General features: G+C 35.8%; 2 protein-coding genes and 2 pseudogenes across 4 annotated transcripts; 2 read left to right on the top strand and 2 right to left on the bottom strand.

The window, feature by feature from the left end:
- The first annotated feature begins 1,052 nt into the window (after positions 1–1,052).
- LOC110703459 lies at positions 1,053–4,067 on the top strand (annotated as a pseudogene).
- On the bottom strand, positions 4,037–8,851 carry LOC110703460 (putative disease resistance protein RGA3). Of its 3 annotated transcripts, none has more exons than XM_021881276.1 (3): positions 4,779–8,851; positions 4,316–4,602; positions 4,037–4,138 (listed from the first exon to the last, which is right to left on the bottom strand). In XM_021881276.1, the coding sequence occupies exon 1, from the start codon at positions 6,769–6,771 to the stop codon at positions 5,809–5,811; it is 963 nt and encodes a 320-aa protein (XP_021736968.1). In that variant the 5' UTR covers positions 6,772–8,851; the 3' UTR covers positions 4,037–4,138; positions 4,316–4,602; positions 4,779–5,808. The 3 variants fall into 3 exon arrangements, with proteins under 3 accessions (XP_021736968.1, XP_021736967.1, XP_021736966.1); XM_021881275.1 differs by having other exon boundaries at positions 4,056–4,602; positions 4,779–5,426; positions 5,558–8,851; XM_021881274.1 differs by having other exon boundaries at positions 4,056–4,602.
- An 868-nt stretch (positions 8,852–9,719) lies between these two features.
- On the bottom strand, positions 9,720–12,850 carry LOC110703171 (ribosomal RNA small subunit methyltransferase nep-1-like). The gene is made up of 7 exons (XM_021880912.1): positions 12,579–12,850; positions 12,263–12,353; positions 11,960–12,104; positions 11,719–11,829; positions 11,523–11,605; positions 11,395–11,451; positions 9,720–9,737 (listed from the first exon to the last, which is right to left on the bottom strand). The coding sequence occupies exons 1-7, from the start codon at positions 12,848–12,850 to the stop codon at positions 9,720–9,722; spliced, it is 777 nt and encodes a 258-aa protein (XP_021736604.1).
- A 1,218-nt stretch (positions 12,851–14,068) lies between these two features.
- On the top strand, positions 14,069–26,745 carry LOC110703143 (annotated as a pseudogene).
- The last annotated feature ends 14 nt before the right edge of the window (positions 26,746–26,759 follow it).

The following is a 26,759-nucleotide window of genomic DNA, read 5'->3' on the forward strand; positions in this document are numbered from 1 at the left end:
AAAACTATGTATGCATTCTTGAGATAATTTAATTTTTTTACAAATATTATTAACTCTACCATAATCAATTGAACAACAATATACTCACCTAATTGTTTACGTTACAATTAAAAAAAACAATCAAATACTATTTTCAAACAACGCATCAAGACAAATCTAACTAAATCGGATTGGATATATAGTTTTAATGATATTCAGACAAATCGTATATGTGTACTATTGAGGAACGGATTGGATAGAATGGAGTACTCCAAATGCATGTTCAAGTACTCCAAATGCATGTTCAAGTACTCCCTCCATTCCATAATAAGACTTAATAATAGCATGAAATAAACACAAAAAACAAGTACTTTGAAGTAGTGGACTGGTGGAGTATTATGTGATCATCCTTTTATTAGATCTTCTTATTTCAGTCAAAAGAAATGTATACTAACACATAATAGATCAATAGTACACATGTACAATTTGTCTGAATATGTGATATGTAGCCAATTGGATCACTATATTTTTTTTGTCTAAAACATGTGTTCTCCTATGGTAGATCGAATTATTGGCTCTGGGACAAAGATGCGATTCAAATTGCCTCATTATTTTATTTTTCCTCGAAGCGTATTTAACGTATATTTATACTATCTCCGTTTCTTATTATTTGTGAGATAGAAGTATAAAATATTTCTTTGTCGCAAAAACAAAAAGACACAGAGGTAGCATACTAGTACGTGTTATTATTCCTATGGTCTTACCAAAACTCGTTTTATTTTGTTGGTTTTTGCAGTTTTCTAATGATCAACAAAAAAACAAATGATTTTGCTCATGGCTAAATTTATGAATATCGGTTAAACTTTAGAGAGACTCTAGATGTCAGTTTGTATATGCATTTCTTTGTTTTGTGACACTTCATTTACCCATTTTATTCAAGTATTGATCGAATTGGATTACTGAACTTCTTGCAAACTTCAATTCATTCATTCTACAAACATAGAGAAAGTTGGAAGTTTTTGAGAACTTGAGAAAAAAATAGAAGGAAATACAAGGGAAGAAGCTAGAAGAAGATGGGTTTCTTGTCACTCTTTGAAGTGTCACCAATGCCTATTTTGCAAGTGCTAATAATCAGTGGATTAGGAGCCTTTTTGGCAACTGGATATTGTAATATTTTGAATGCAGATGCTAGGAGGTCCTTGAATAAGGCAAGTCCCGTGACTATATTTTATGTACTCATACATATTTATTTCTTTCCAGTAATTATATTGTCCTATCGGGAGGAAATAGAAGGTGATATAGGATAAATTACATACATATATAGATTCATTTTAGTGTACTTTATAGCTTAATTTTGGACGAATATAACGTACAAGAAACGAATCAACAAAACAAATGTTGAAATGCAGATAGTTTACGTGGTTTTCACTCCAGCGCTCATGTTTGCAAGTCTTGCCAAGACTGTAACGTTGCAAGACATCATTTCATGGTTAGCTATCTTTAATTTTGATTCTTACTTGACTGTCTGCTCTTCTTTAGTTGTTTTTTTTCGCTTTGCTACTCTACTGCTCTTTCACATCCAGGTCAATCAATCTGTAATGGCTATACGCGAATAGCTTATCATTTTGGCTAATTGTTAATCATCTAAAAACCAGCAAACTCGCACTAACTGTACATTTGTTGCTTATAATTACATCTAAGTTTATGGTATATCTCAAACTGCAGGTGGTTTATGCCCGTTAATGTAGGCCTAACGTTTTTAGTTGGAGGAATCCTTGGATGGATTGCAGTAAAAATTCTGAAACCTGGGTTACACCTTGAAGGCTTAGTTATTGCTTCTCGCTCAGCAGGTAAACTCAATTCAGTAGAGGTTCTTTTAAGGCTTGGTAATTCAGCAATAATTGTCAAATTTCTGATAATTCTTTTCTGGTCTTTGATAACCCAGCAAACTTGGGAACCCTTGTTCTGGTCGTACTCCCTGCAATCTGCCATGAGGATGGCAGTCCATTTGGAGATGACCATGCTGCTTGTTCTTCAGTTGGCCTTTCTTACGCCTCTTTCTCCATGCCGGTATGCCAAAATAACCCCTCCACTGGTTTTCAGTAGCACATATATTGAGCATCTTTAAATAAGAATTTTGACAAATTTGCTTGCATCATAGGCTTAACCGCTTAAGCATGCTTTCGCACTTAATCACCTAGTGCTGTTGTTATTGCAGCTAGGGGGGTTTTTCATATGGACATACACATTCCACTTGGTAAAGAGTTCATCCATTAAGTTTAAGGCAATAATAGCCGCAAAAGAGGAGGCTGCATGGGATCCAAACAAGGACATAGAAGCTGATGTAAAAACTCATCTTCTCAATGGGAAGAATGAAGGGTATGATGCACAAAACCATCATGTAAGTTATTTTCTTCTGTATACTTGATTTCTTGTATAGTATGTCTACAGAAAAATAAGAATAGTACTGTCACTTAATTTGGCCTTCATAAATTTTGTAGGCATCTCCTAAAAAGGAAAGTGAGCTCCATTTGCAGAAGATCGTAGAATTTCTACATCAGATTTTAAAGGAAATAATGGCACCTCCTACTATCGGTTCAGTGAGTCTCTCTTTCTCTCAATTAGCTATAAACAGTAACTTTTACAGACTGTGTAGGTTCAAGTTCAAATACATTGTAGTATTTGCATCATTGGTAAAGGGAGTTAAACTGATAGAGATGGCTCTACTGAATGATTTGGGGGTACCTTCTTTTGGATCCTGTATACTTCGAACTTTCACCATTAAGCTATATTTAGGTGACAAAAGTCCTAGGATGGGTGCTTGTCTTAATTCAGTGATCAAGGCCAGTTCCAAACAGCAGGCAACTGATGCATGCCTACCATTGCAACACTAGCTAGGATATAAATATTACTCCGTATAACAGATTTGCCGCACTCAATTCTGCATCCCATGTCCAGAAAACCCTGCAGTCAGGCAAGGTGGCTTTTTGTGTAGTCTTCAACTAGCTTATGCAGTTTTATAATTTTGTTACAGGTTATTGGACTCACCTTTGGAGCCATTACTTGTTTTAGGGAGCTTGTTATAGGAGATGGCGCTCCACTTCGAGTGATTCAAGATTGTCTCAAATTGCTTGGGTAAGTCTTGGACCTCTCTTGGTGAAGGCTCTGTTTTGTTCAGTTCATAACATTTTACTTTCAGTAAAAATAAGTTTTATTCATCAAAAACTAATTCAAGGTAAATACTTCAGAAAGAACTAAACTATGATATACCTTATGAACTTTCTTGCAGGGATGGAACAATACCTTGTACCACCCTTGTACAGTTGTACTAGGCGGAAACCTAATTCAAGGTAAACTAGTGATTTGAATAAATACTACCGAGTAGATTTTAACAGGATTACGGTCTATGACTAATTACTTGGCTTGAACAGGATTACGCTCATCAAAAGTAAAGCCAACTGTGATCATGGGAATCTTATTTGTCAAATACTTGCTGCTTCCAGTGATTGGAACTGGAGTGGTAAAAGCTGCTGATTGTTTCGGCTTCCTTCCACCAGACCCTTTATATAGCTTTGTGCTGATGCTTCAATTCACATTGCCTCAGGCCATGAGCATCGGTCAGTCATCAATACTTAAGACTTACAATCTTGCTTCATACTGTGGACGACTGGTTCAGAGTTCAACTAAAATTTCCTCTTTATATTTTGATTAACCAAGTTTTTGGATGGGGATTGCAGGTACCATGGCACAGTTATTTGATGTGGGACAAGAAGAGTGTTCAGTGATATATCTTTGGACATCTCTTTTTGCAGCACTTGCACTTACTTTCTGGTCCACAGTATTATGTGGATCCTATCTTGAACAAAGAATTATAAGGACAAGCATAATCACACAGAAGTATACATTTGTCCTGAAAAAAAAACTTGTCACAGATGGTCCATGCAGTCAAGTTATCAGTAACTGGAATTTTCAAAGTGACAAGGAATTCGAAATGGTGCAGATATGCAACTCTATATCGTGGTTGATTGTTGGGATAACTTTCAGCTCTACTTCCAATGCAAGCTTGTGATACAAAAACCCGGTGGCTATACATGTAAGGAAGAACAGGCATATAAATTCTCTTCACTCACTCCAGTACCATTCGTTGTAGCCTTCTCTTCTGTTTAATTTTTATTTATTCAGTGGGAAAAGAAAATGGTTAAGAGAGGAAGGGATGATTTGTCAAGGTCAAGTACTATTGACATAGATAATTCTTCATACTGTATAATTGAAGGGCCACATTTGGGTCATAATAATGTGATATAAGCTATAATCAAAACTGAGTTTGAAGTATTACTTGAATAAACCAAATCTGGAAATTGGAATATTGACTCCTTATTAAGCTGAGCATGAAGGAAACATCTTGAGATGCAGTAGAACGAACACAACCAGATATCCAGACTAAAGCCCTCCTGACTCCTGAGTTTTAAAAAGCTATGGAATTGGTCTGTCAACTCTCGCAGTCATCATCATTCACCACACAATGAAAGCATTACAAGGGATGGAGCCACTTAAACTGTGATATGGTGCAGGTAGCCAACAATTTATCCTAGAAATGCTGACGTTAATACCGAGATATGGAAACTGCAAATTAGGAAATGTTGTACATTTATTAGCCTTCATTTCTGAACGAGGTATAATGCAATGATCAACATTGTGTGTGAAATGAAATATCTAGGTAATCACAGGATCAACATTGGAATGATTTTTTTTTTTTTTTTTCATTGAGTAGTATAAGCAAAGGAGAAGATATTACATACCAGTTGATGGAATAGGGGGCCAGTCATCACCATCTTTCCGCTCTAACCTCCTGTCAAGATCAGGACAATCCCGAATATTAAGCTCTTGTAATGCCGTGAGGTTTTGAAAAGATTCTGGGAGTGCCATCAATTTATGGCAATGCCGAACTGAAAACTGACGAAGCTGAGCGAGGTAGCCAATGCACTCAGGCAGGCCTCTCAACTGAGTTAGTCCATCAATATATAGTTCCTGCAGTGTTGTGAGGCAGCCAAGGTCCTGTGGAAGGGACTCCAATTTCGAAAGAGTGTATAAACTCAAGGAACGACTGCTTGTCTTGTAGTATTGCTAGTGTTTCTTGATTTCCTTCCCCCATCATCTTCTTCTTCGCCATCCCACAAATCCAACTCTTCACAACGCCAAAGATTCAATTCCTCAAGGACAGAGAGATGCTGCAGCGCACCAGATATGTCCCTCAATGTTCCACATTCACTGATTACAAGTTTTCAAAGAGAATTTGGAGACTCGGTGCTCAGCTTGATCAACTGGTGACAACCTTTTATTGTCAATGAGTCTAGTGAAGAAAGGTTGATTATAAATGATTCTAGGCCCTGGATTGATTCAATGTCCAACTTCTTCAATGTGGAACTAGTTGAAGTAGGTACCTAAAACTTGAAAAGAGTCTATTTGTTTTTAGTATACTTAACCAATATGCATCACTTGGCAAGAAAAGAAGAGATCTTAACTGCCTAGCAGCAAGCAGCCCTGACGGAGCCCATGATGCATCAGCAATTATACTTACATGACGAATGTCATCCTTGATGTGATGTATAGACCTATGAGCCAAAAGATATTCATCGCCTGCCATGTTAGACGTTAGTAGCTAAGTCGTGCATCAAATCATGCATTTTACACCAGATTATATCACCATACACATTTCTTTTAGCATCTTGGAAAAAAACACCTTCTTAGTAGTTCCATGAAGTATCCATGACCTATATCCTCGGGATTTTGAAGACTTCCATCCATCGGCTCAATGAACCCTTGTGCCATTCAGCAGTATATCAGGTTCTGCTTGTTTATTTCATAATCCTTTGGAAACAATTTACAATAAGCAAAGCACTGTTGTAATTGTGGTGTTAGGTGAATGTAGCTCAGCTTCAAAGTAGACGTGACACTATTTTCCTGTTGTTCCATCGTTCTAAGTTCTGCGTCCCTAAAAGACTCCCATTCTTGCACAGTATCCTGAGAATAAAGAAGACCCGCAATAGTCCTTATTGTGAGAGGAACATTGGCACACTTCTTGACTATCTCTTTGCCTATGATTGTCAAATGTGGATCCCTTTCCTCTTGTCCCTCTTTAAATGCTAGGTTTCTAAACAATTTCCAGGATTGGCCCTCGGGCAAGCCACCCAATTCATAGGGTTGAACTGTGCCCATGTTTTCTGCCACTACCCTGGACCTGGTGGTTATAATTATTGTGCTTCCTCGTTTACAGCCACACAGAAAACTTTTCAAAGGAAGCCATCTTTCTCTGTCTTCATCCCATATATCGTCTAATACAAACAAGTATTTCTTCCCATTAATAGCTTCCCTAAGACGAGATTGAAGCTGTTGCAAGCTCAAATGACGATAATCTTCTTCAACAATGGATTTAAGAATTTTACTTACTAATTCTTCCAAACAAGAGATTTCAGATATGCAGGCCCAGCTATTTAGCTCGAAATGTTTTTGAACATTTTCATCATTAAACACAAGCTGGGCAAGAGTTGTTTTTCCTAACCCACCGATACCAACTATTGGGATGACAGAGACATTGCCTTCAACATCATCAGAGTTCATGATCCTTTCTATAATTGCCATTTTATCATCATATCGACCAATCACCTCTGCTTTTAAAACAAAAGACTGTGTCTCTCTTGTTTTAGTAAGATTAGCAGCAGGTTGGTTCTCTATGGCATGGACCCTAAGGTTGAGGCTAAGCATACATGCTGCTACATCATCTAACTCGTTCATAATAGCCTTAGCCTCTTGGGCAATTCGCTTATGAAAACAGGAATCGAAATGGTTTTGTTAGCCTACCTCCTGGCCTTTGATCATTTTCTTTATCAGCCATAGTTACCTCTTCGAACAAGTCCTGCAATCTGTGAACAACATGCTTAAGTCCCTTCACGTAGTCTCTCTGCATCAAGGAGCCGAGCTTGGATCATCCTCATAATTCTGTTTCGCTTTTTCATTTGACCTCTTCCACCAAAGTAAGGGGCAATCTCTTCCACAGCCGATTCACTTAGTAACTGTAAAAGTTTCACCATAACAGCAGAAACAATGGGTTCTGCCATATTAATTTCTTCCTTTTTCTTGGTACTCTCTCTCTCCCTTTTCTTTTCCGGTTTGACTTTTGAGTTCTCTCTACCTAGCTCTTGTGAATCATGAATATGCTAAAGATGTATTTTCTCAACTTCTCAAATCTCAATAATGCAACGACTCATATATATTTTATCAATCGTGATTGACTATGTAAAAATTCTTCATATATACTTCCTCCGTTTTTTATTTATCGCATCATAGGAGGTTTGACGGCAAAATTTGGGAGTGGTAAAATTACAAAAGTGTCCTTGTATTATAACAAAAAAAAAAGACCCACCACCTTATACAATTGCTGTCAGCTTAGGTGAAATGTTTCCGTGTATTACCCAAAAAGGGGACTCAATTTCTGACTTATTTCCACTCACAAACACTGAACAGTGGAAATACTTTACATTTCCCAAATCATAAAATTTACTTCACCATAATCCAATGAATAATAGCAAGATCGGCATAATCAAATCATAAAATTTACATCAACATAATCCAATCATAACAGCAACTTCAGATTAATCTACCACCCTGGCCAGCAACTTTTGTTGCTGGCATCCATTGGCAATCACACAAACAACACTTCACCAATCAACCCAGTATATAACAAAAAAAAAAAAAAAAATTAAACAAAAAGGGCTAGATCAAAAATTGTTACTCTCATTGCAAATTCCATTCGCTTAATGTCAGATCAATTAGAAGCTTCACCAAATCGCATACGCTTACTCTCAGGCGCAGCATCAGATTCACCAAGTGGGGGGGACTCATTTCTCATCATCATCGTAAATTGGTGTGATCTTAGCACCAATCACATACCGTCTTCGAGAAACCCTAGGAATCATCTTAGGATAATTGTTAGGTCTGGGTCGGGTTTGGGACTGTGATTTGGGTTTGTTAGCACGACTCAACCCAGATCTTCCACCCATATCACAAATAGGTCCGACTTCTTTCGTAGGATCTGAACTCACATCAGTCACCAAACCCTCATAATTAGTCAGTTCTTGCGAAGAACAACCAGACCCACTTTTTCCGGCAACCACAACAGGGTTGGATTTGACCAACCCTTCCTCTTCTTCAACAAATCTAAGAACTTTACCAATCGCAGCAAAGGTTCGTTGGCTGAAAATGTCGCCACCTTTGCCTGACATGTAGAACGATTTAGGCTAGGAAGCCCATTCTTCAAAAGCTTCAACAAGAGCAACAATGAAACCCTGCTCAATTTCATCATCACTCGCAAAGAGGGCTTCGTACAGGGGAGATAGATCCATTATACGAGGAGGAAGAGAGGAAACAAAACGAGGCAGAGAGGAGCAGGACACACACCCTTTCAAGAGGAGAGAGAAAGAGGAATAGAGTTGGATGAAGGAGGAAACAATAGCTGTTCAAGCAGGAAGGGAGGAGAGAGAATGAGGAAAGTGAGAAAGCTCAAGAACACACTAGAACTAGGGTTTCAGACTTAGATTTGTGCAAAAAAAAACGAAAAGTGGACTGATTAATGAAGTATGTATTTAACGTAATTTATCGGGAAAAAAAATTGGGTGGTGTATATAGGGGTTTAATTTGGTAAGAGGAAGAATAGTAGGTGGGGTTATGATGTTATTGTAAGAGGGGTAAAAAAGTAATTTTGTAGGTAAAAATTTGCTAAATAAGGAAATGATGCAATAAAAAGTAAACTTCCTAAACTAGTAAGTGATGCGATAAAAAAAGAACGGAGGAAGTATATAGATGAAATTGCTAGAATGAAAAATTAAAAAGCCACTAATATCCAAACATTTGGTTTAAAATTCAAATTCCCTCCTCTTTTTATTCTCATATTTTGACAATGACATGTGTTGAGATATATATATTTTGACAAGTTGCTGATATATGTTTACTCTTGTCACGTTGAAGCACCTAAATTCTTCATTTGGCAACATTATTTGCGAGCTTATCATAGTTAAGTAGGCAGCTTTTGTCACGAGGTACCTCAGCTGCTAATCTGCCATACATTTTTTCCACCCATCATTCTTTGTAGCCTTCTCTCTCTCTCCTTTTTTTTTTTTTTTTTTTGGGGGGGGGGGGGGGGTTGGGGGGGGTGTGATTTGTTTGAGTCGTGTATCATTGACATTGATAATACGTCATATTGTATAATTGAAGGCCACATTTGGGCCATAATAATGTGTTATACGCTCTAGGAGCTAGTCTAATACGAGTATCCTCTAAGAAAAAGGTTAAAAGAAATACTTGTACAAGATATGAAGATATCACAGAATATAATAATTTTTTTATAGATTGAAGAGGGGCAGTGGCAGAGTTGGTTTTTAAAATTTAACCACAATTCTCCGGAACCTCATCATACTCGGTTTCTAGCAGAATGCGACTAACATTGGAAGCACCATGTTGAAACAAAAATATGGCGAATAGCCTAATGTGACATTAGGAATTCAGTTATGGAGATATCATTGAGTATCTGCTTAAAATTAAGGCATGTTCATTTCATTAATAGAAGGTTCACTATATTTCAGACTTTCAGTAGCTATTCGCTAAAAGACTAACTCAGCAAGGAATTCACAAGAAACTCCATTTATGTTGCAATCCTTCACAAATTCTTGCAATACACCATGCGACACTCATCGGATAAACTGAGACTGCAAATTTTATGCAGAAAATTGACAATTATTTCAAATTGATGATATAAGAGTGCAATAAAACTAGCTCCTACATTATCAAACAAGCAAACAACTAATAGAGCATGCCCATTTTGCTTAGTCGAAAAATGGGAGTATTTATATATTATTATACATTTAATTTAGTCACAAGTAGAGATAGGACTCACTGCACCTAACAATCTTGCATGCAGAGAGAGGGCTCTAATTTATGTTTTCTTAAATAAAAAATAGTTTCAACAACTAGAACCTTAAATTACTTGGATAAGTTTGAATCATATCATATATACAATGGAAATCATATAAAGACCATAAAATTAGTAAAAATAATAGTGTACTATTTATATACGAAGTATTATTAACTATACCCAAGACATTCCCACGCTGATCCATTAGGCTTTCACAAATTATTAATCATTGAGGTTGGCAAGTCTAATTCATGAAAGACAACTTGACACCAAAACCTACTCATTTGCACATAAAATTTTGAGTGTATTAGAAGGAAAATGAAGTAATATACAACAACCCTTCACTACTATGAGTTTAACGATGTCTCCACTAACTTTTATGACAGTTCATGGATGCCTCAATAACTCCCAAAGTCCAACTTATAATAAACCTTATTGAGGATTTAAGAACTAATTCTAAGTAGAATTGTATAGCATACATAATATATAAGAGAGAAGGTTTTCAATAATAGTTTAGAACTAGATTAGTACCCGCGCGTTGCACGGTGGTGATAAGCAATTTTTTCATATTTCTTTTATATCTTTTGTTGTTGATAACTTTTTAACATGACTTAGCACGCTTTTTATTTTGTAAAAATAAAGTTTGTTACTCTATAAATATTTTTAAAAAAAAAACATGTACATCATCCTTTTTATTTTTTTAATGATTATAATTTAATGCTACATCATAATATTTACTATGTTATTGAAAACATACTAAAATAAACTAAAATGATGGTTAGAAAAAATATACTTCGTATAAAATATTGCATTATCTAATGAGCTTATACATTTACAGTGGAAGCACAACAATATTGATGTCAAAGTCAGATTCGGATTTTTAGTTTCATACCAACTTGGTTCTAGTTTCTAGCAAATAAAATGAAAAGGCAAAAAAAAAATTAAAAAAGATGACATCATATGTAAATTTGGAGGGAAATTTTTTAATGAGAGCTTGACACATAAGACATTTTAGGAATTGATGACATCAGCATGTTTTGTTTTAGTAATAGTTAATAGATGTTGAGCATCGATAAGGAGGTAATCATAAGCAAGTGAAGGTAGAAATGCAAAAGAAAGGATTAAGTGGAATTTAAATATAGGTTCAGAAAGGATGAGTGAGCACCAGGCACCATTGGAGATTGAGGGTAAAGGTGAGAAAGGGGTTGGTAAAGGAGGCAGAGGGGAATGGGGGGCAAACCTACAAACCAATATCATTAATATAGAACTTGGAACCTCATCTGCTTACAAGTAAAAGCAATAAACTAAGGAAAAAAAATAAAATTATGCTAACTTTAGAACAGTTTCCGTGTTGCAAATTTGCAATTAACTCTATTATTCATAGTATTTAAACACTGGTAGATAGCTTCTCAAGTAATCGGACAACATAAGTAACTTCAGGAAAAACTTACTTGATATGTAGTCTTCAAGTACTCATCATCAACCTTTCCATGAGCCATAGCACCTACCTGAAGGAGCAAAGGATTAGAAGACACCTAAGTTTTGACCCATATAAATGACAGTCCCTTCTGATACATACCACAAACACAAAATTGGAATCATCTTTAACAACATCCACATATTTTTGAATGTCAACCAATTTTTCTGAGCTAAATGAAAAGCCTGAAATATGAACAACCAAATGTCACTGACTATGGAGGGGGGAATAGAGAGATAAAAGTGATCTGAACTCTGAAATTTATTAGACAGGATTACTAGTTCAGAGTAAAGCTCACCTATCTTACGAGAATTAAGAGGTAGATACTGAGTTACAGGATTTTTATCCACACGAAAAAGTTTATCTCGTTTGCCAGCAGCAGATATGCTCAGCTTCTGTAACAGTTGCACTGCAATGATAAATGAGAGAGGGCGTTAAGGAGTAACCACACGTCATGCCTTCAGTAGCAAATCACGTGATTAGAGTGACACATAGAAGTTGATAGAAAGAAGATGCATGACAAAATAATTATAACTCACACATAATGCCAGCAAAACGCTTATATGTTCTTGGAATACGAACGCGAGGTTTAACCTCAAAAAGTACACCTTTCTCAGTTTTAACATACACAGATCGAATCCTCCCAACCTTATTCAAGGGGCTATCCAAAATCATCAGAAGAGCCTGAAATATCGTTCTTAATCACAACTACTTCAGAAAAACGGCCAAATACACAAGACAATAATAGCATACATCTTTGAAACCTTCTGAAAATGTCAACAGAAGCACAAAAATAATAAATAGAATGAAGTGTATCGTAACATAAAAGTTGTATTATAAACCTGATGAACAATGTCTAGCCTGTAATCTGCAGGATTCTTTTTGTGCTTCATCAAAAAATTGGCATGGTCCTCAGAATTCAAAATTTGGTAGGTTTGCAATTACATAAGAATATGACAACAGAATTCAGTTAACAACAGCAGCAAAATTCCCGTTCATCTATTAATACCCCTCCCAAACACCATCAACACAGTTATCTAGGCCAACCCTCTAATTAATCTTTGCAACATATCCAATCCAATCCAATCCAAGCAACATACAACACAAACAAATAAACATAATGGAAAACAATAGAGCTTAAAGATTGTTGATTGACATACCTTCCCTACTTTGCCAACCTCAAGGGAAGCCCTTTCGAGCACGAAAACCGCCCCAGGCTGGCTCTTCTGCTTCGTAATAGTAATCGGAATGCCGGGGATATCATCGGCCAAATCTTCCGCTACCTTATCATCTTCAGTTGTTTCCTCAATAGTGGTAGCAGCTGGTACATCCTCTTGTACCATTTCTACTTGCTCATCCTCCTCTTTATCATATTTTTCCTCTCTCTTCTTCCTTTTCTTACCAGCTTTTACTCCCAACGGCCTCGGCATTTTCTACATAAATCAATTCCTTTACATTTTAAGCTTATATAATTCTAGAAACTTTAAACTACAAAAATCTGAACTTTTCAAAAATGGGTCCAATTGGGAAAAGGGTAATTAAGAAGGGGAGAAATATAGAAAAATAATCAGATTATACAGTGCTAATTAAGCAATGATAGTACACAAATAAAATTTTTAAAAAAATGCAGAGAAGAACAAATGTTTGAATACAAAAGATTTCAATTTCAGTAATCAACAACGACTGTGCAGAATCAAGGAAACCCCAGAAGAAAGAAAATTAACAAATTTTAACAAAGTTTAGGGTTTATGGAGAAATGAGGGCGGATAATAAGAAATGGTGGATAAAATAAAAATGGGGGTTTAGCTAGGGTTTATTTGGAGAATTGATTAAAGGCCCGAATTTTGGTCCATGCTTTTGGAGGACGACAAGGGTTTTAGGCGGAACCTCTTATTGTTTTTTTTTTCTTCTTCTTCTTCTTCTTTCGGATTAAGATTAAGTCTCGTAACATAAAGAACTAAATCATTTTATACACTTATACAATTTGGTTTCGTTTAGTCATGTAATACAATTTGATTTGGTTTGTAAAATGTCTAACCAATTTTTATGTTTTCTACTCTCTATACTAGATCTAAAAGGTAATCGTCTCACAAAAAAGTTAAAATAAAAACACTTTGACTATGATAAGGCAATGCATTTGTGACTACAATTGAGCATGAGTCGACATGAAGACACAAAAATGTCCTAATTTGCTACAAGCTCACTGAGCCCAACACGAAACGAAGGACAATGCAAGGTAAGCCATGGGTCGTTCGTAAATATCAATTTCAAAATTTGGCATGACGTTAACATAGTGGACTATCGCTTTGTTTTTTTATTAATTTTCGTAACATGTCAAAATTAAACTTAAAAAATGTCCGCTGACACGTACAAACACATTGGTCAAGGTATCATGCCGCGTATAAACTAGGTTTAAAAGATCAACACAAACATAACATATTATGAATTTCTTACGACTTTAATTAAGCACAATTCCGTCCCAAAAATTAAAAAATTTAAGCACAACCCGGTAGCATTTCACATGGGCTTGCCCAACCCATGCACACCTTTTTTGCGACTCCGCAACAAGAAGCAAAAGCCCCCCTTCGGCCTTTCTTTCCCAACTTGAGTATTCAGCACTCCTCTTCTCTGCAAAACCCTAAAATTAAAATGAAGTTAAACCCTTTTACTTGACAAAAGTTTCCCAGAAGAAGAACAACAATAGAATAGCTTACCATGGAGGTACACTCAAATCAACCTCCATTAATGGCGTCAAAGTCTATTCTTTAACTGGCCATCAATGTTCTCTTGCAACCTAGCTTAACCCCAAGAAACAGCGTGCTCTCCGCAAAGACACAGGTACCTCTTCAATCTTAAATTTGTGAAATTCGCATAATTTATGTTATTATTATTTGAATTGTTGATGAATATGTTTGTTGTATTAATTAAATTTGCAAAATTTGTTGTTCAGAGTATTTGCAAAGAGTAGAGTTGATTCAGGACTTGAACTTCGAAACCGCAACCACCAAAATCAAGGCCACACCTGATGGAGAATTTCTTCTTGCTTAAGGTAGGTCATCTAGGAATTGCATTACTGGAATGGAATTTTCGTCATTGATCGAATTAATTAATGTGAGCTGACCCCAAATTATTTTGAGACTATGTCTTTGTTTTTGTAGATCGAATTAATTAATTTTAGCGGACACAAAATCATATCGGGACTAAGGCTTTTGTTGTTGTTGATTGAATTTATTAATGTTGTTGAAAATCAATTATAGGTATATACCCTCCACAAGTTAAGGTGTATGAGTTAAGGGAACTTTCCTTGAAGTTTGAAAGACACTTGGTTTCTGAAATTGTTGATTTTGAGGTACTTTTCCATTGCTTCATTTGCATATTGTTTAGCTTATCGAATATGAATATGAACACCGTTGTAATAAATCATACTTGGGATGATATTCGTGGTTGAAACGAAACAGGTGCTGTTTGATGATTACTCTAAGATTGCATTTATGTGTGCTGATCGCTCTATCTGTCTACATGCTAAATATGGAAAAGTGAGGATTCCTAGGTAAGCTACCTCTTACTAATTGCATGTATCTTTTTCGTTGAATGAATTCATAAAATCATATTTTGGTATTTTCGGCACTATTGGCATGGTACATGAAAAGAAACAAGTCTTAATGCGAGGGAATAATATTAAAAATAATCAAATATCAATTACATTGCTAACTTATGGTTTCTAACGGGCAAAGTCAGCTGGAGTTTCCATTTGTTAACTACTTAACTGGGGTGCAATAATTTGGGTTTTTGCTGATTTGCATTTTGTTAATGTTGTTCAACCTTTTATTGACAAATTTAGCCTTCATCTTTTGATCACCATTTGAAGTTCTATGAAGGAACATCACCTGAATGTCTCATTTTCTTTCATTATCATTTTAACTACACATGTGAAAACAAATTGCAGTTACTTGATCACTGTGTTTCCATTGACTTTCATATGTTAATATGTTTATTTTTGGATATAGCTAAACTTCATTGCGTCTTATGAATAGGATGGGAAGGGATATGGCATATGATTCATGGTCTTGCGATTTGCTCTGTGCTGCCTCCTCAACAGATCTTTACAGAATAAATTTATCGCAGGTTTGCCCTGATTACCCTTAATTGATATGTGGTTGACAGGCTGCCTTTGCTTCATTGTAAATTTCAGTGTCAATTATTACTGTAACTGGTGTTTAAAATGTACTTTTGCATTTGCCATTATTTGTAATGAGGAGAATCCTTATATGGATTGCATTTCCTACCATCAATATCACCCAAACAACCGGTGACCATAGATTGCGAAGTTTCTCTCAGAGACTGGGTTTATGGTCTAGACTCGAATAAGGTGATTAATTACAGAGGCGTGAAATGGATGAAATGGATGTATGTTAGGACCACATTTGAACTACATTTACTTTTTATGTCAAGGCATTTTTTTTGGTTTGTTTTCGTATTTGTTTTTCACCCTTAGCTTAGTATCTACTAGACTGCTTGTTGAATAATCAGCCACACAAGCTTTTTCCAATGATTGGTTCATGGTTCCTTCTTTCAAAATAATCACATGAATACCTGACCATATCACTTTACTTATGCTTTATAGTAAGTTATTTTATTAAGGAATTGTTACGGGGCAGGGCTTGTGTGCCACTTTTCAGAGCTTCATGTAAACCATTTAGAGAGGAAGTTAGGGTATTGCTTAAGTTTGTGGATGAAGAATGCTTGAGCACAATGAGTATATGACCAAGTGACCATTACATTCCCTAAATGATGAAATTATTTTTGTAATTGGAAAGCTGATGATGCTTTAGAAAAACAATCTATCTAGTATAGAAAGGTTAGCTTTTCTTGTCTAGCTGATCTACCTATCTTGCTCTTAAGCAGAGTTGTGTATAACTGTATATGTTGAATGAATACTAACATCCAATACCAGAAAGTTCATATACTTGCGTATTGGATTCTTGTATTTGATATACTCCCTACATTCCAATTTAGTATGCCTACTTATCAAAGTACATATTGTTAGGAGGTGTTTGATTTTCAATTATTATTTCTAGTAAAAAACTAGATGTGATGGGAGATAGTGGGGTATAAATTTATTCGAAGTATATGACAAGAGAGATAACTGGTGGGCCAAGGGTAGAGGGGAGAAGTACTACAATAATTGTTGGCCCTTGCCAAAAATAGGAATAGGTTGGGATGGACTTAAAAGGAAAGTAGGAAAACTAAATTGGAACGTTGGGAGTATGTCTTAAACATCCTTTTTCTATGAAGGGGAAAAAAACTGCGAAAATAGAAAACACTTATAAATGCGAGTAACAAAAAAAAAAAAAGGATAATACAAACAATACTCCATATTTTAACATTTTATAATTCTATATCTTTGTAGCAAATATATGGGTTTACATTCTGATTGTACTTTAATACTTCCTCTTTTTTTTTTTATTTAGATGCATCACTTATATAATTGCGGACTCCTAGGCAATTTTTGGAGTAGAGAGAGAATGAGGGAAAAACTTCTATTTTTAAAAAGTGATGCATTTAAGTTAAAACTTCTATTTTTAGAACACAAGTACTAAATGCAGTACAAAATAACCTAAATGCAGGAATTTATTAATAATAGGGAAATAACAAAAGACTAAGATACCGTTATTCAATTTTTAGATTCCAATATCCCATTTTAACTTGAACGTAAAATTCAACCTAAAAAATTCTCCATTTCTACGGTTCTACCTCTACTAATCCCACAATTTTGTGCTAATCCCACGAAATTCACATTCATCTTCCCTCCTATCTAAGGTAATTTTTATGTGTATTGTTTACCCCCGGAAAATAAATCCGGGGGGTATTGTTTACCCCCGGAAATCATATCCGGGGGGTATTGTTTACCCCCGGAAATCATATCCGGGGGGTATTGTTTACCCCCGGAAATTATATCTACCCCAGAAATCTAAACCGGTAGGTACTGTTGACCCCTGGAAATCAAAACCGGTAGGTATTGTTGACCCCCCGGAAACAATACCCGGCACCCTGTTACATGCTCCCGAATAAAACGTTCTGTACAAGATGGAAATTTTATTTTGTTTGATTATTCATCTATAAATTAGATTTTGCGGAAAAAAAAAAAATTACAGCACATAATTTTCATACCTCAAAAAATCGTTGTAGTGCTCTTCATTATTGTCCATGAATTTGTATAGTATTGGTTATTAAATAGGATGAAAGGTTGAATACGGTAGAATATGGTTGTAAATTAAACAGTAGGGATGATTATATAGTTAAGAGTGTAAAGGATTAAATTACAACAAGGGCAAAATTGGAATATAAGCTTCTAATAAAAAATGGAGGAAGTAATATATCTTTAGTCTGCAACCTATTTCGAAATTTAAATTTCAATTCAGGTATCATGTTATGGAATATCACTTTGAATTTTGGATACTTTTGAACAACTCTGGCAGTTATAGGGAATTTGGGCAGATCTTGCATTTTTCCAGTTTATTGTTTAGTAGATAAGCCTGAAGAAGATTGACGTTTTGCAATCTTTGGCATTCTTATAATCACCAAGTTTTGTTTTATCTTTCTGTATACTTTTCTCCTGCAATAATCTTCGTGTGGATTGGTGTTGGCCTCTTGGTCTTAATATTTTTCTTTGTTATCTATTAAAAGAACCCTCAAGTTACATCGGGCTCTCTCTTTATGTGTTTAGTAAGTTTATTGTATGTAGAGGATATGACTGTCCATGCTTTTGTTAAAAACAAATCTGTAAAATTTTATTTTTCTTTGTTGGGTAATGAAATTGCTCTTTTTTGTCCGATTGAGATAAAATTTCGGCTTATTTTTTCGCAATCCAATTTAAATTAAAGACTATTCCTTACTCTCCTGAGATTTTTTCTCAATTTTGTATGTTTACATATCCAAGTATACCTCTCTTTGGTTTTTGAAATGAGCAGAGGTAGAACTGGACTTATTATCCTGGTTAGAGCTCTAGCAACTGGAGTATTGATTTGAATTTTGTACCTGGAAATGGATGCTTGCTAATTAGAAAGTTTTCCTTCAGATATTTTTCTATATTGCTTCAGATGTCAGGCCTAGTTTGCTATCTGTTGAGCAGATAACCACATTTTTAACACTACATATGATTCTTCCCTATAGGGTCGGTTTCTTGCCCCTCTTACTACTCAATCTCCTGGATTAAATGTAGTATCTAGAAGGTAATGATTCTATCCGTAATTTATTAGTCTTTGGTCCATCTTGCTCAAATAATTCTTTGTTCTGAGATCTGTAAATTTTCTTTACTTTGGATCAGCAATCTTCATGGATTAGTTGCTTGTGGTGGTGAGGATGGGGCTGTTGAATGCTTTGATATGAGAGCAAGATCATCTGTTGGTAGAATTAATGCTGTCGCTGCTGCTGAGGACGATGGTCAGATACTATTTTTTATTGGCAAATTTTTTTTTTGGTGGACATAGAGCAACAAAGGGCAAATGACATAGACGAGATTTGATCCCTAATTCAACCTAAACTATTTGGCATTCATTAATTTGCTGGATGTAATGTGAATGCCTTTTATGTCGATGACTACACGGAATAATCAAATTTGGTTCATGTTAGCCGACCCCACTTATGGGATTAAGGCTTTGATTGATTGATGCAATGTGAATGCCTTTAGCTTGTACATGCAGCAAAATCTAATTTTCTGCGCTTAATGCTCAAAATTGAACTGTATATGAAAAGGACCTTCCTCTTTACGACAATGGACTTGGCTGTCAAAATTTTCCATATTTTGTTTTTAGTAAACCACCGCTGTAGAAATGTCAGTGATGAACTATATGGAATTTATTATTCTCTTTGGGTTATGTAGTTTTATCGTTGGGTTTCTTCATCTTTTTCCTATTTTTAATAAAATAAATTGAATATATTAAAAATCGGTTTAGTTAGTAAATCAATTAAATATACAGAATTCAGTTTTGATCAGTTTCTTATCTCAATCAGTAAGTTGACTCGATTAGGACCTCAATTGTTTGAAATATCCGCCAACCTATTTGCTGCATCACTTGCAGGTAACTGCTATTGAGTTTGATGATGAAGGAGGCTTTCAAATGGCTGTAGGAAGCAGTGAGGGAAAGGTAAGCTATGAATTTTCTTAGCAGCTCTATAATTTTGTTCCCCTGAGCAATTCGTTTAGCATACCTTTAGATTAGAATTTCTGATTTGTTTGGATATGGTTAGCTGGGATATTTGCATCGTGCAAGATCAGTATTAAAGGTAACGTGTAATTGTGGATGTTTTTATCTCTAAATTTCTTGGACAATAGTCTTTTTCATCAGGTTTGTTGCAACTGTTCAACTAGAGCCAGATTCACGTTGGAGTAACTATTTTAGCACCTAATTTACTTCCTACATGACCCTGGTTGCATTTAAAACAAGCTTTAATTCGTTAGCATCCTAAAAAGCTAGTAATATATATTGAAAAACTGTCATTTCTGATAACAAGTCAAAAGTGAATTACATTAAAATCTTGAATACATCTGTGTAAACTGTAAAGTACATTTGTGTGAATTACATAACAAGTCAAAAGTGAATTACATATGTTGTTTATTCTCAGATATGTGTCAGTTTTGTTGTAAGTGTTTGACAATATGATCAATATGTGTTATTCTATGCTACAGGTACTGATCTACGATTTACGATCTTCCCATCCTATTCGAGTTAAGGATCACATGTAAGCATGCAATTTTCACGGTGTTGCTTATTGATTTTTAATGGGAAAGGTAAAGATTCCTTCTGATGTTTTGTCGTCCTGTGTAATAGGTATGGAAGCCCAATTTTGGATATCAAGTGGCATCAGACTTTGAATTCAGAACATCCTAAGATAATTAGCACAGATAATCATATCGTCAGAATTTGGGATCCTGAGACGGTGAGCTTCTTTCACCTTACTTAATACCATTGGCGGACTTGGCCTTATGCCTGGTGGGTCAAATGACTCACCAGGGCCCAAAATATTTTTTAAGTTTTTTAAAAAAAAATAAAAAAATAAATTATTTTCTAAGTTTTTTTTTTTAAAAAAAAAATACTAACTTTGAACCTTTTGTTAATGTTGTTGGGTTTTTGATGAAATGTGAACCTAATGCTTGTACAAATTTTAATCTTGTCAATTATTAGTTTGTTAATTATTAGAGAGCTAAGCTTGTCATGTTGTCAATTATTAGCTTGTTAATTATTAGTTTGTTAATTTTAGTCTTGTCAATTTTAAGCTTGTTAATTATTAGTTAGTACTGTAATCTTGTCAATTTTCTATTTGGATGATCTTTGTAAATAATTTTTCTTGGGAATTTTGGTAAATTTTTTCTTTTTACATATTTGGTTATCAATTGTGACTCACCAGTCGGAAATTCCTGGATCCGCCACTGCTAGTTAATACATGTTATCTTTGTGAAGATTGGGAGTCTTTTTTCTCCCTTTAATTTTCTGCGTGCTCTAAATTAGAAGAAGGCAAGCTGAGATTAGCTGGAATAGGTAGCCTCAAAATTAAGCTTGACTATAGAGCTGAAGTTAAGCTTGTTGCTTGACAAATGGAAGCTTTGACCTTCAATTGTATCTCAAATTTTGTATCAGCTTTTGCTTAAGCTGTTTATAGCTCTTAAAATGATGTTTCTTTAATTGCAGGGTGAAGGGATGACCAGTATCGAACCAACAGGTGGCGCAATTAATGATATATGTGTGATTCGTGAAACTGGGCTAATGTTATTGGCTCTAGATTCAACCCATATACCCTCTTACTTCATTCCTGCTCTTGGGCCTGCCCCCAAGTGGTGCTCTTATTTGGAAAACTTGACTGTAAGTACTTGGTCTAGTCCTTTTATACTGTGCGATGATTTCTGTTTGTGAGATTTGAATTAATTGAATATATCTTGAGTTGTCTTGCGGTGTTCCTTATACTCTGCTGTAGTATCTTACCACATTTTGCCTTGTCTTTTCAAGAAGAGCTGGAAGAGAATGCTCAGACAAGTATATACGACGATTACAAGTTCTTAACTAAAGAAGAACTTGAGAGACTTAACCTGACCAATTTAATCGGAACCAACCTTCTCAGAGCTTATATGCATGGGTACTTCATTGATTATCGGTTATATAAGAAGGTAGATGGTCTAATATGTTGCCATTGTATTCTGATTTTGGCTTTGTTGGGCTCTACTGTTCTACCTGTTTATTATGCATAAGCCTTACATGTGCTGATGTGAACTCAAAATGCCTTGTTTGATGTATGCGAATCTGTTGGAGTTCCTGATTAGAATTTGTGGGATTTTCTTTCATGGGGGATAAAAGCAAAGGACATAGCCTTGTTGTAATTCATATTATATTTTTACATCAGGTTACATACTTGTTTCATACATCATAAATTCCACAAGGAGCATCAATTTTTTGTTCTAAAACGATATTTTCCAAAACTCTTGAATTACCAAGATAAAATGGGAACTTTTGATGTGGATAATATGTTGCGATGCATGCCAAGTAACCTACATGCAAGATGCAGCTTTTGTGAAACTGTTACCATTGTAGTGATCATCTGATCACCTTTTTGTTCCATATTTGGAAGGACATATTTGGTTCACTTATGTGAAATTAGTAGTCTGGAACTGTCTTGAAGTTAAATACATATTACAAGGAGGTGCACTAGCACATGGTCACTTAGATTTGTTTTTGTGTGTGTGTGTGTGGGGGGGGGGGGGGGGGGGGGATGGAGGTGGGGTTGTTCTGCCAAGTTTTGCAGTAGCCCAAGTGAATAGTCATGTGTCTTAAGCATGACAAGATTTTTGTGCAATAATTCTGTGAGAGTAAGAGGAACGTATGGCGATTGATTAACTTTTTTTTTTTTTTTTGAAAGGACTTGTTAACTAAGCTGTCACCTGTGTTGTATTTTTGCAAGCATTGTTAATGCTGCTGCTAATTGGTGGAATCAAGCTTATTGCATTGTTAAAGCATGAATGTGTATTTCTGAACCTGTTTACTGTATTATAGACATTGGCTTTATATTTGGATCGTGCTGGCTGTGGAATAGATTTTGGATACCCCTTGTTTTATGGACATCTGATTGAAATTTTTTTTGGTGATAATTGCAGGCAAAGTCTATAACGGATCCATTTGCATATGATGCTTACATCGAGAAGCGTAAGAAGGAGAAGCTGGAGGCCATGCATCGTGAACGTATAACGGTCAGTTTTGTCATTCAAATTACATTGCTTCTATTTTAATATATTCCCATCAGTTAAGTAACAAACTTTTAGCATCAAGGCCAAGTTGTGAGGCTGGTATCTTGTGTTTTTCAGTTTTTCTTCTATTTAACTGTTATGTGATACATGAAATGCTATTGATACATCATTTCCATTTTGTTCTGAAATTTTGTAGAACTCGCTAGTTTTACCTCAAGGACTGCCTAAAAGAAGGCTACAGTATAATTTTCTTCACTTCGTCTCATAACACAACCTTTTCTTTTCTATTTTCTTTGCCCAGGAATTTGAGATTGACGAGAATTCCTAGGAATATATGGCATTACATCCTATAGCTCCCCAGAAGCAGACTGCTTTGCTGGATGAGCACTTTGAGCCTATCATGGAGGATGAGATGAGTGAAGGTGATGCTTCCTCTGATGATGAAGGCAGGCTGGATAAGAAATCGCGGACTCCTAGGTGAGCTAATTTCTTTTCCCATTTATTTCAGCGAGTTGAATAAAAGATAATTAAGAAGCAAATAACTTCAATTTTTTATTTATTTACAATTGTTAAACCTCTATCATATTCTTCAGATTGTATGAAGTGAAGGATGAAAGGCATGCACAAGCGTTCTTGGAAAGTGTCTCACTTGCTAATGAAGACGCTCTTCCTTTAGGAGAGAGAGTGGCTGCTTTGCATGATGATCAAAGAGCATCTCGTTTGCATGGTGATGTTAAAGTAGGACGAGGAGGGTCACGAGAGATTTCCTTTGTTTCTAGAAGTAAAGCAAAGTGCCAGGAAGATGAAGATAATAAAGATCCACAACGTAATAAGAGGGGTGTTCAGTCGTTAGGTCTTAAGCCTACAAATTATGAGAGGAGGAGCCGAGGTGGTAGAGGAGGCCGAGGAGGTAGAGGAGGAGGTAGAGGAGGGGGTAGAGGAAGAGGCCGAGGAAGAGGTCGACATTGAGGTTATTGAGTTTTAACTGGTTAAGGTGGAAAATTTTATTTCTTTTTTCTGCCTTGCAATTTCTGACAGTATTTTTTATTTCATTGTCTCTTTAATATTATAGTTTTTCTTCGAATGAAAAAAAAATATTCGAGTAGATAGAATCTATAACCAGTTTTTTATTTTATTTTATTTTATTTTATTTTATTTTATTTTAAATTTTAACCTAATTTGTTTTATTTTTTTAATTTTAATACTTAATATTTTGATTAGGTAGTTAAAAATTTAAAATGTAGATAATGCAGTGCTGAAATCTATTTTTTCTCATGGTTCATGGACAATCTGACAACCTCAATCCAGTAATCAATTCATGTACTTTGGACTATACACCACATTATGTTTCATATGAATGGATCACTTCCTAAATCCCAAAAGAGAAAAATACATTTCAGCAAGAGATGAATTGTTTCGAAACATTGAAAATGGATCAACAATCAGAGTAGCTAAGAAGGTTGGGTCTGGTGTTGTGGTTAATATTCCGAGTGATTGTTGGGTACCAGGTGCTCAAGTTTGCTTTAACTCAATGATCAATGAGTCGGATCTTCCTTCTCAGGTGTCCGACCTTCTAAGTCCACACACTAATATGTGGGATTCTGCTAAGATTCATAGGTTGTTCCCTTTGTCTATTGCTAGGCTCATTCTGGCTATGGAACGACCTAGACAACAGATTGATGATTTTGTTTATTGGAAATATACTCGGGATGGCAATTTTTCTACAAAATCGGCTTATGCCCTTGTTATTGGTCATCTTTATGCTTCAGTGCCATTGGTTTCCTTGCCTTCCTCCAGTTGGTGGAAGCGTTTATGGGGTCTCCCTCTTTTGCCTAAATGTAAGGTTTTCGGTTGGAAGACTTTTCATAATTCTCTTCCTACGGCTGATGAGTTGTGTCAGAAGGGGATGTCTGTTGATCCTTGTTGTGGTTTTTGCCATCATTACTGTTTCTCACAAATTTAGGGATTGTTCCTTTGTGGCCTTTTTATGGAACCGTCGCCCTTGGGGTGTAGTTGTGGATGTTCCTTTTTCTATTCCATTTCAAATCTGGTTGAGGGATCTAGTGTCCAGTTTTAGTGATTCTAAGGCTTGGCATCTCTTAGATTGTGTCTTTGGCCTTATTTGAGCGCTTTGGATTACAAGAAATAATTTGAGATTTCGTTATGAGATTTATTCCCCGCAGATGGTATTTGGGTGGTTGGATAGCCAGATGTGCAGCGGCTCTTGATTGCCTGGTTTCCATGAGTTGCAGTGTTTCTCCAGGGTTCGGCCTCCGGGCCTCCGTATTTCTTCCTCTTGCTTGAAAGGGGATCCGTCTGCAGTGTGTGATATTTGTATGTCTTTTGATGTTGCTTGGGATCCATGGGATAACAGTACAGGTGCGGGTTGGGTGTTTACAGATATCTGCTCGTCCCAAAGTTTAGGCGGGGGTGCTTGGGCTTGTGTTACTAGTTCTGTCTTTCATTCTGAACTTCTGGCTTGCTTGTTAGGTCTGCGTCATGTTGTTCGTCGTCATATCACTCGATTGCAAATCAAGACTGATTGAAGTGGCATTCCTGCAGTTCTGGGAGGACACCATTCTATTGATATTTCTACCATTTGGACTTATCAAGAAATTCAGGGAATTATTTCTGCGTTTCAGGTATGCCACATTCATAAGGTTTCCCGGGCGGACGTTGCTATTGCTCATAGGGTTGAGCAAAACTATCTGATAACCTGAAATTCCAAAATTTCGATCCGCATCCAATCCGAAATTTAAGGATAGCCGATCCGAAAATTTCAAATATCGGATCGGATATCGGATATCAAAAATTTCGATTTCGGATATCCAAATATCCGAAAAAAACACTATTTTTACCATTTTAAAAAATTCCGGATAACCCATTAACCGGGTAAAACCCTAAGACCTAAGTCTCCAGTAATCCGCCTCTTTCTCTTTCTCCTCTATTTTCTCCCTCTATCTCAAATCCCCCTTTTCGTCTTCTGCTCTGTAGGCCGTCATTGGCAATTTCCGAGCTTTCTCTTTCCTCTGAAAATTTGAACTCAGAGAATTGGAGAGCTGAGAGCATGCATTTTGCGAAGAACATCAATCCAAAAAAATCGAGCGCCTTTCTGAAATCTGGGTTTTGGGTTAATTTCTAGGGTTTTAAACTAACTCAAAATTGAACGTAACCTTCTTTCGCTCACTCGAATTCGCCTTCTCGCTTCTCTACAATATACAACCAATAAGGGGTTTGGTTTTTCTGGGTATTAAAATCAACAAAATATTACTTTGAATCAGGAGTAAATTCAATTCGATTTTCACCCTTCTCTTTTTCTTCTTGTTCTTGCTATTTAATCAAATGGGGCACTTGAAAACCTTCAACAGATTCATATGTCTGCAGCTGGTGAACAACCCATTTTATCCAGAATTGATTGACTCTACAGATAAAGCTAACAACTTGTGAAGTGGAAGGTGATCAAGTCTATAAAAGGGTAGAATGGTGAAGACCAAGAAGAGTGGATTATCTTAATTTAGATTCAATGAGAGAAAGAAGAAGAATTACATTGTTTTTCATTCAGGAATTGATTTGAATGAAGAATGTAGTTAGTCATTTGTGGGTAATATTGGTTTAAGAAATTATTCGGTGGGGGTATAATGCTACTGCTGTATGATTTTGAGTTTGTTTTCTGGTTACAAGCATTGAGAATTACTACTTTTTGTTTAATGGTTATTGGCATTGAGAATTATGTTTTTGAATTTGTAAAAATCAGATATAGGATATCCGTCTTATCCGGATTTTCGGATCGGATACGGATATCAAATATCCAGATTTTCGGATATGAATATCCGGATCGGATATCTGATCCGTGCTCAGGCCTAGTTGCTCATAGGTTGGATGGCGCAGCTCGGCGGTGTTCGTTGCTTTGTTTTGGTTTTTAATAGCTTTGTTTTATTAGCCTTGTCTGTTGTTTGTTTCTTTAGGAGTTCTCTTTGTAAAAAAAAAAAAAAAAAAAAAAAAAAAAATCAGAGTAGCTCCCTCAATTTCACAGTGACGTGCAAAGTATTATGCAAATAACAGAAAACTGCAATTTATTTTTTTTGGAGTAAAGATAGGAACTTTCT

The sequence above is a fragment of the Chenopodium quinoa genome, unplaced genomic scaffold, assembly GCF_001683475.1.
Source record: "Chenopodium quinoa cultivar QQ74 unplaced genomic scaffold, ASM168347v1, whole genome shotgun sequence".
In the NCBI taxonomy this organism is placed as follows: Eukaryota; Viridiplantae; Streptophyta; class Magnoliopsida; order Caryophyllales; family Amaranthaceae; genus Chenopodium; species Chenopodium quinoa.

Coding starts and splice junctions, on each gene's coding strand:
- LOC110703171 (XM_021880912.1), bottom strand. CDS start 12,850: ATGCCGAGGCCGTTGGGAGTAAAAGCTGGTAAGAAAAGGAAGAAGAGA. Junction 12,354..12,578: donor GTTGGCAAAGTAGGGAAGGT/ATGTCAATCAAC, acceptor GTAATTGCAAAC/CTACCAAATTTTGAATTCTG. Junction 11,452..11,522: donor ATTCCAATTTTGTGTTTGTG/GTATGTATCAGA, acceptor TTGCTCCTTCAG/GTAGGTGCTATGGCTCATGG.
- LOC110703460 (XM_021881276.1), bottom strand. CDS start 6,771: ATGAACGAGTTAGATGATGTAGCAGCATGTATGCTTAGCCTCAACCTT.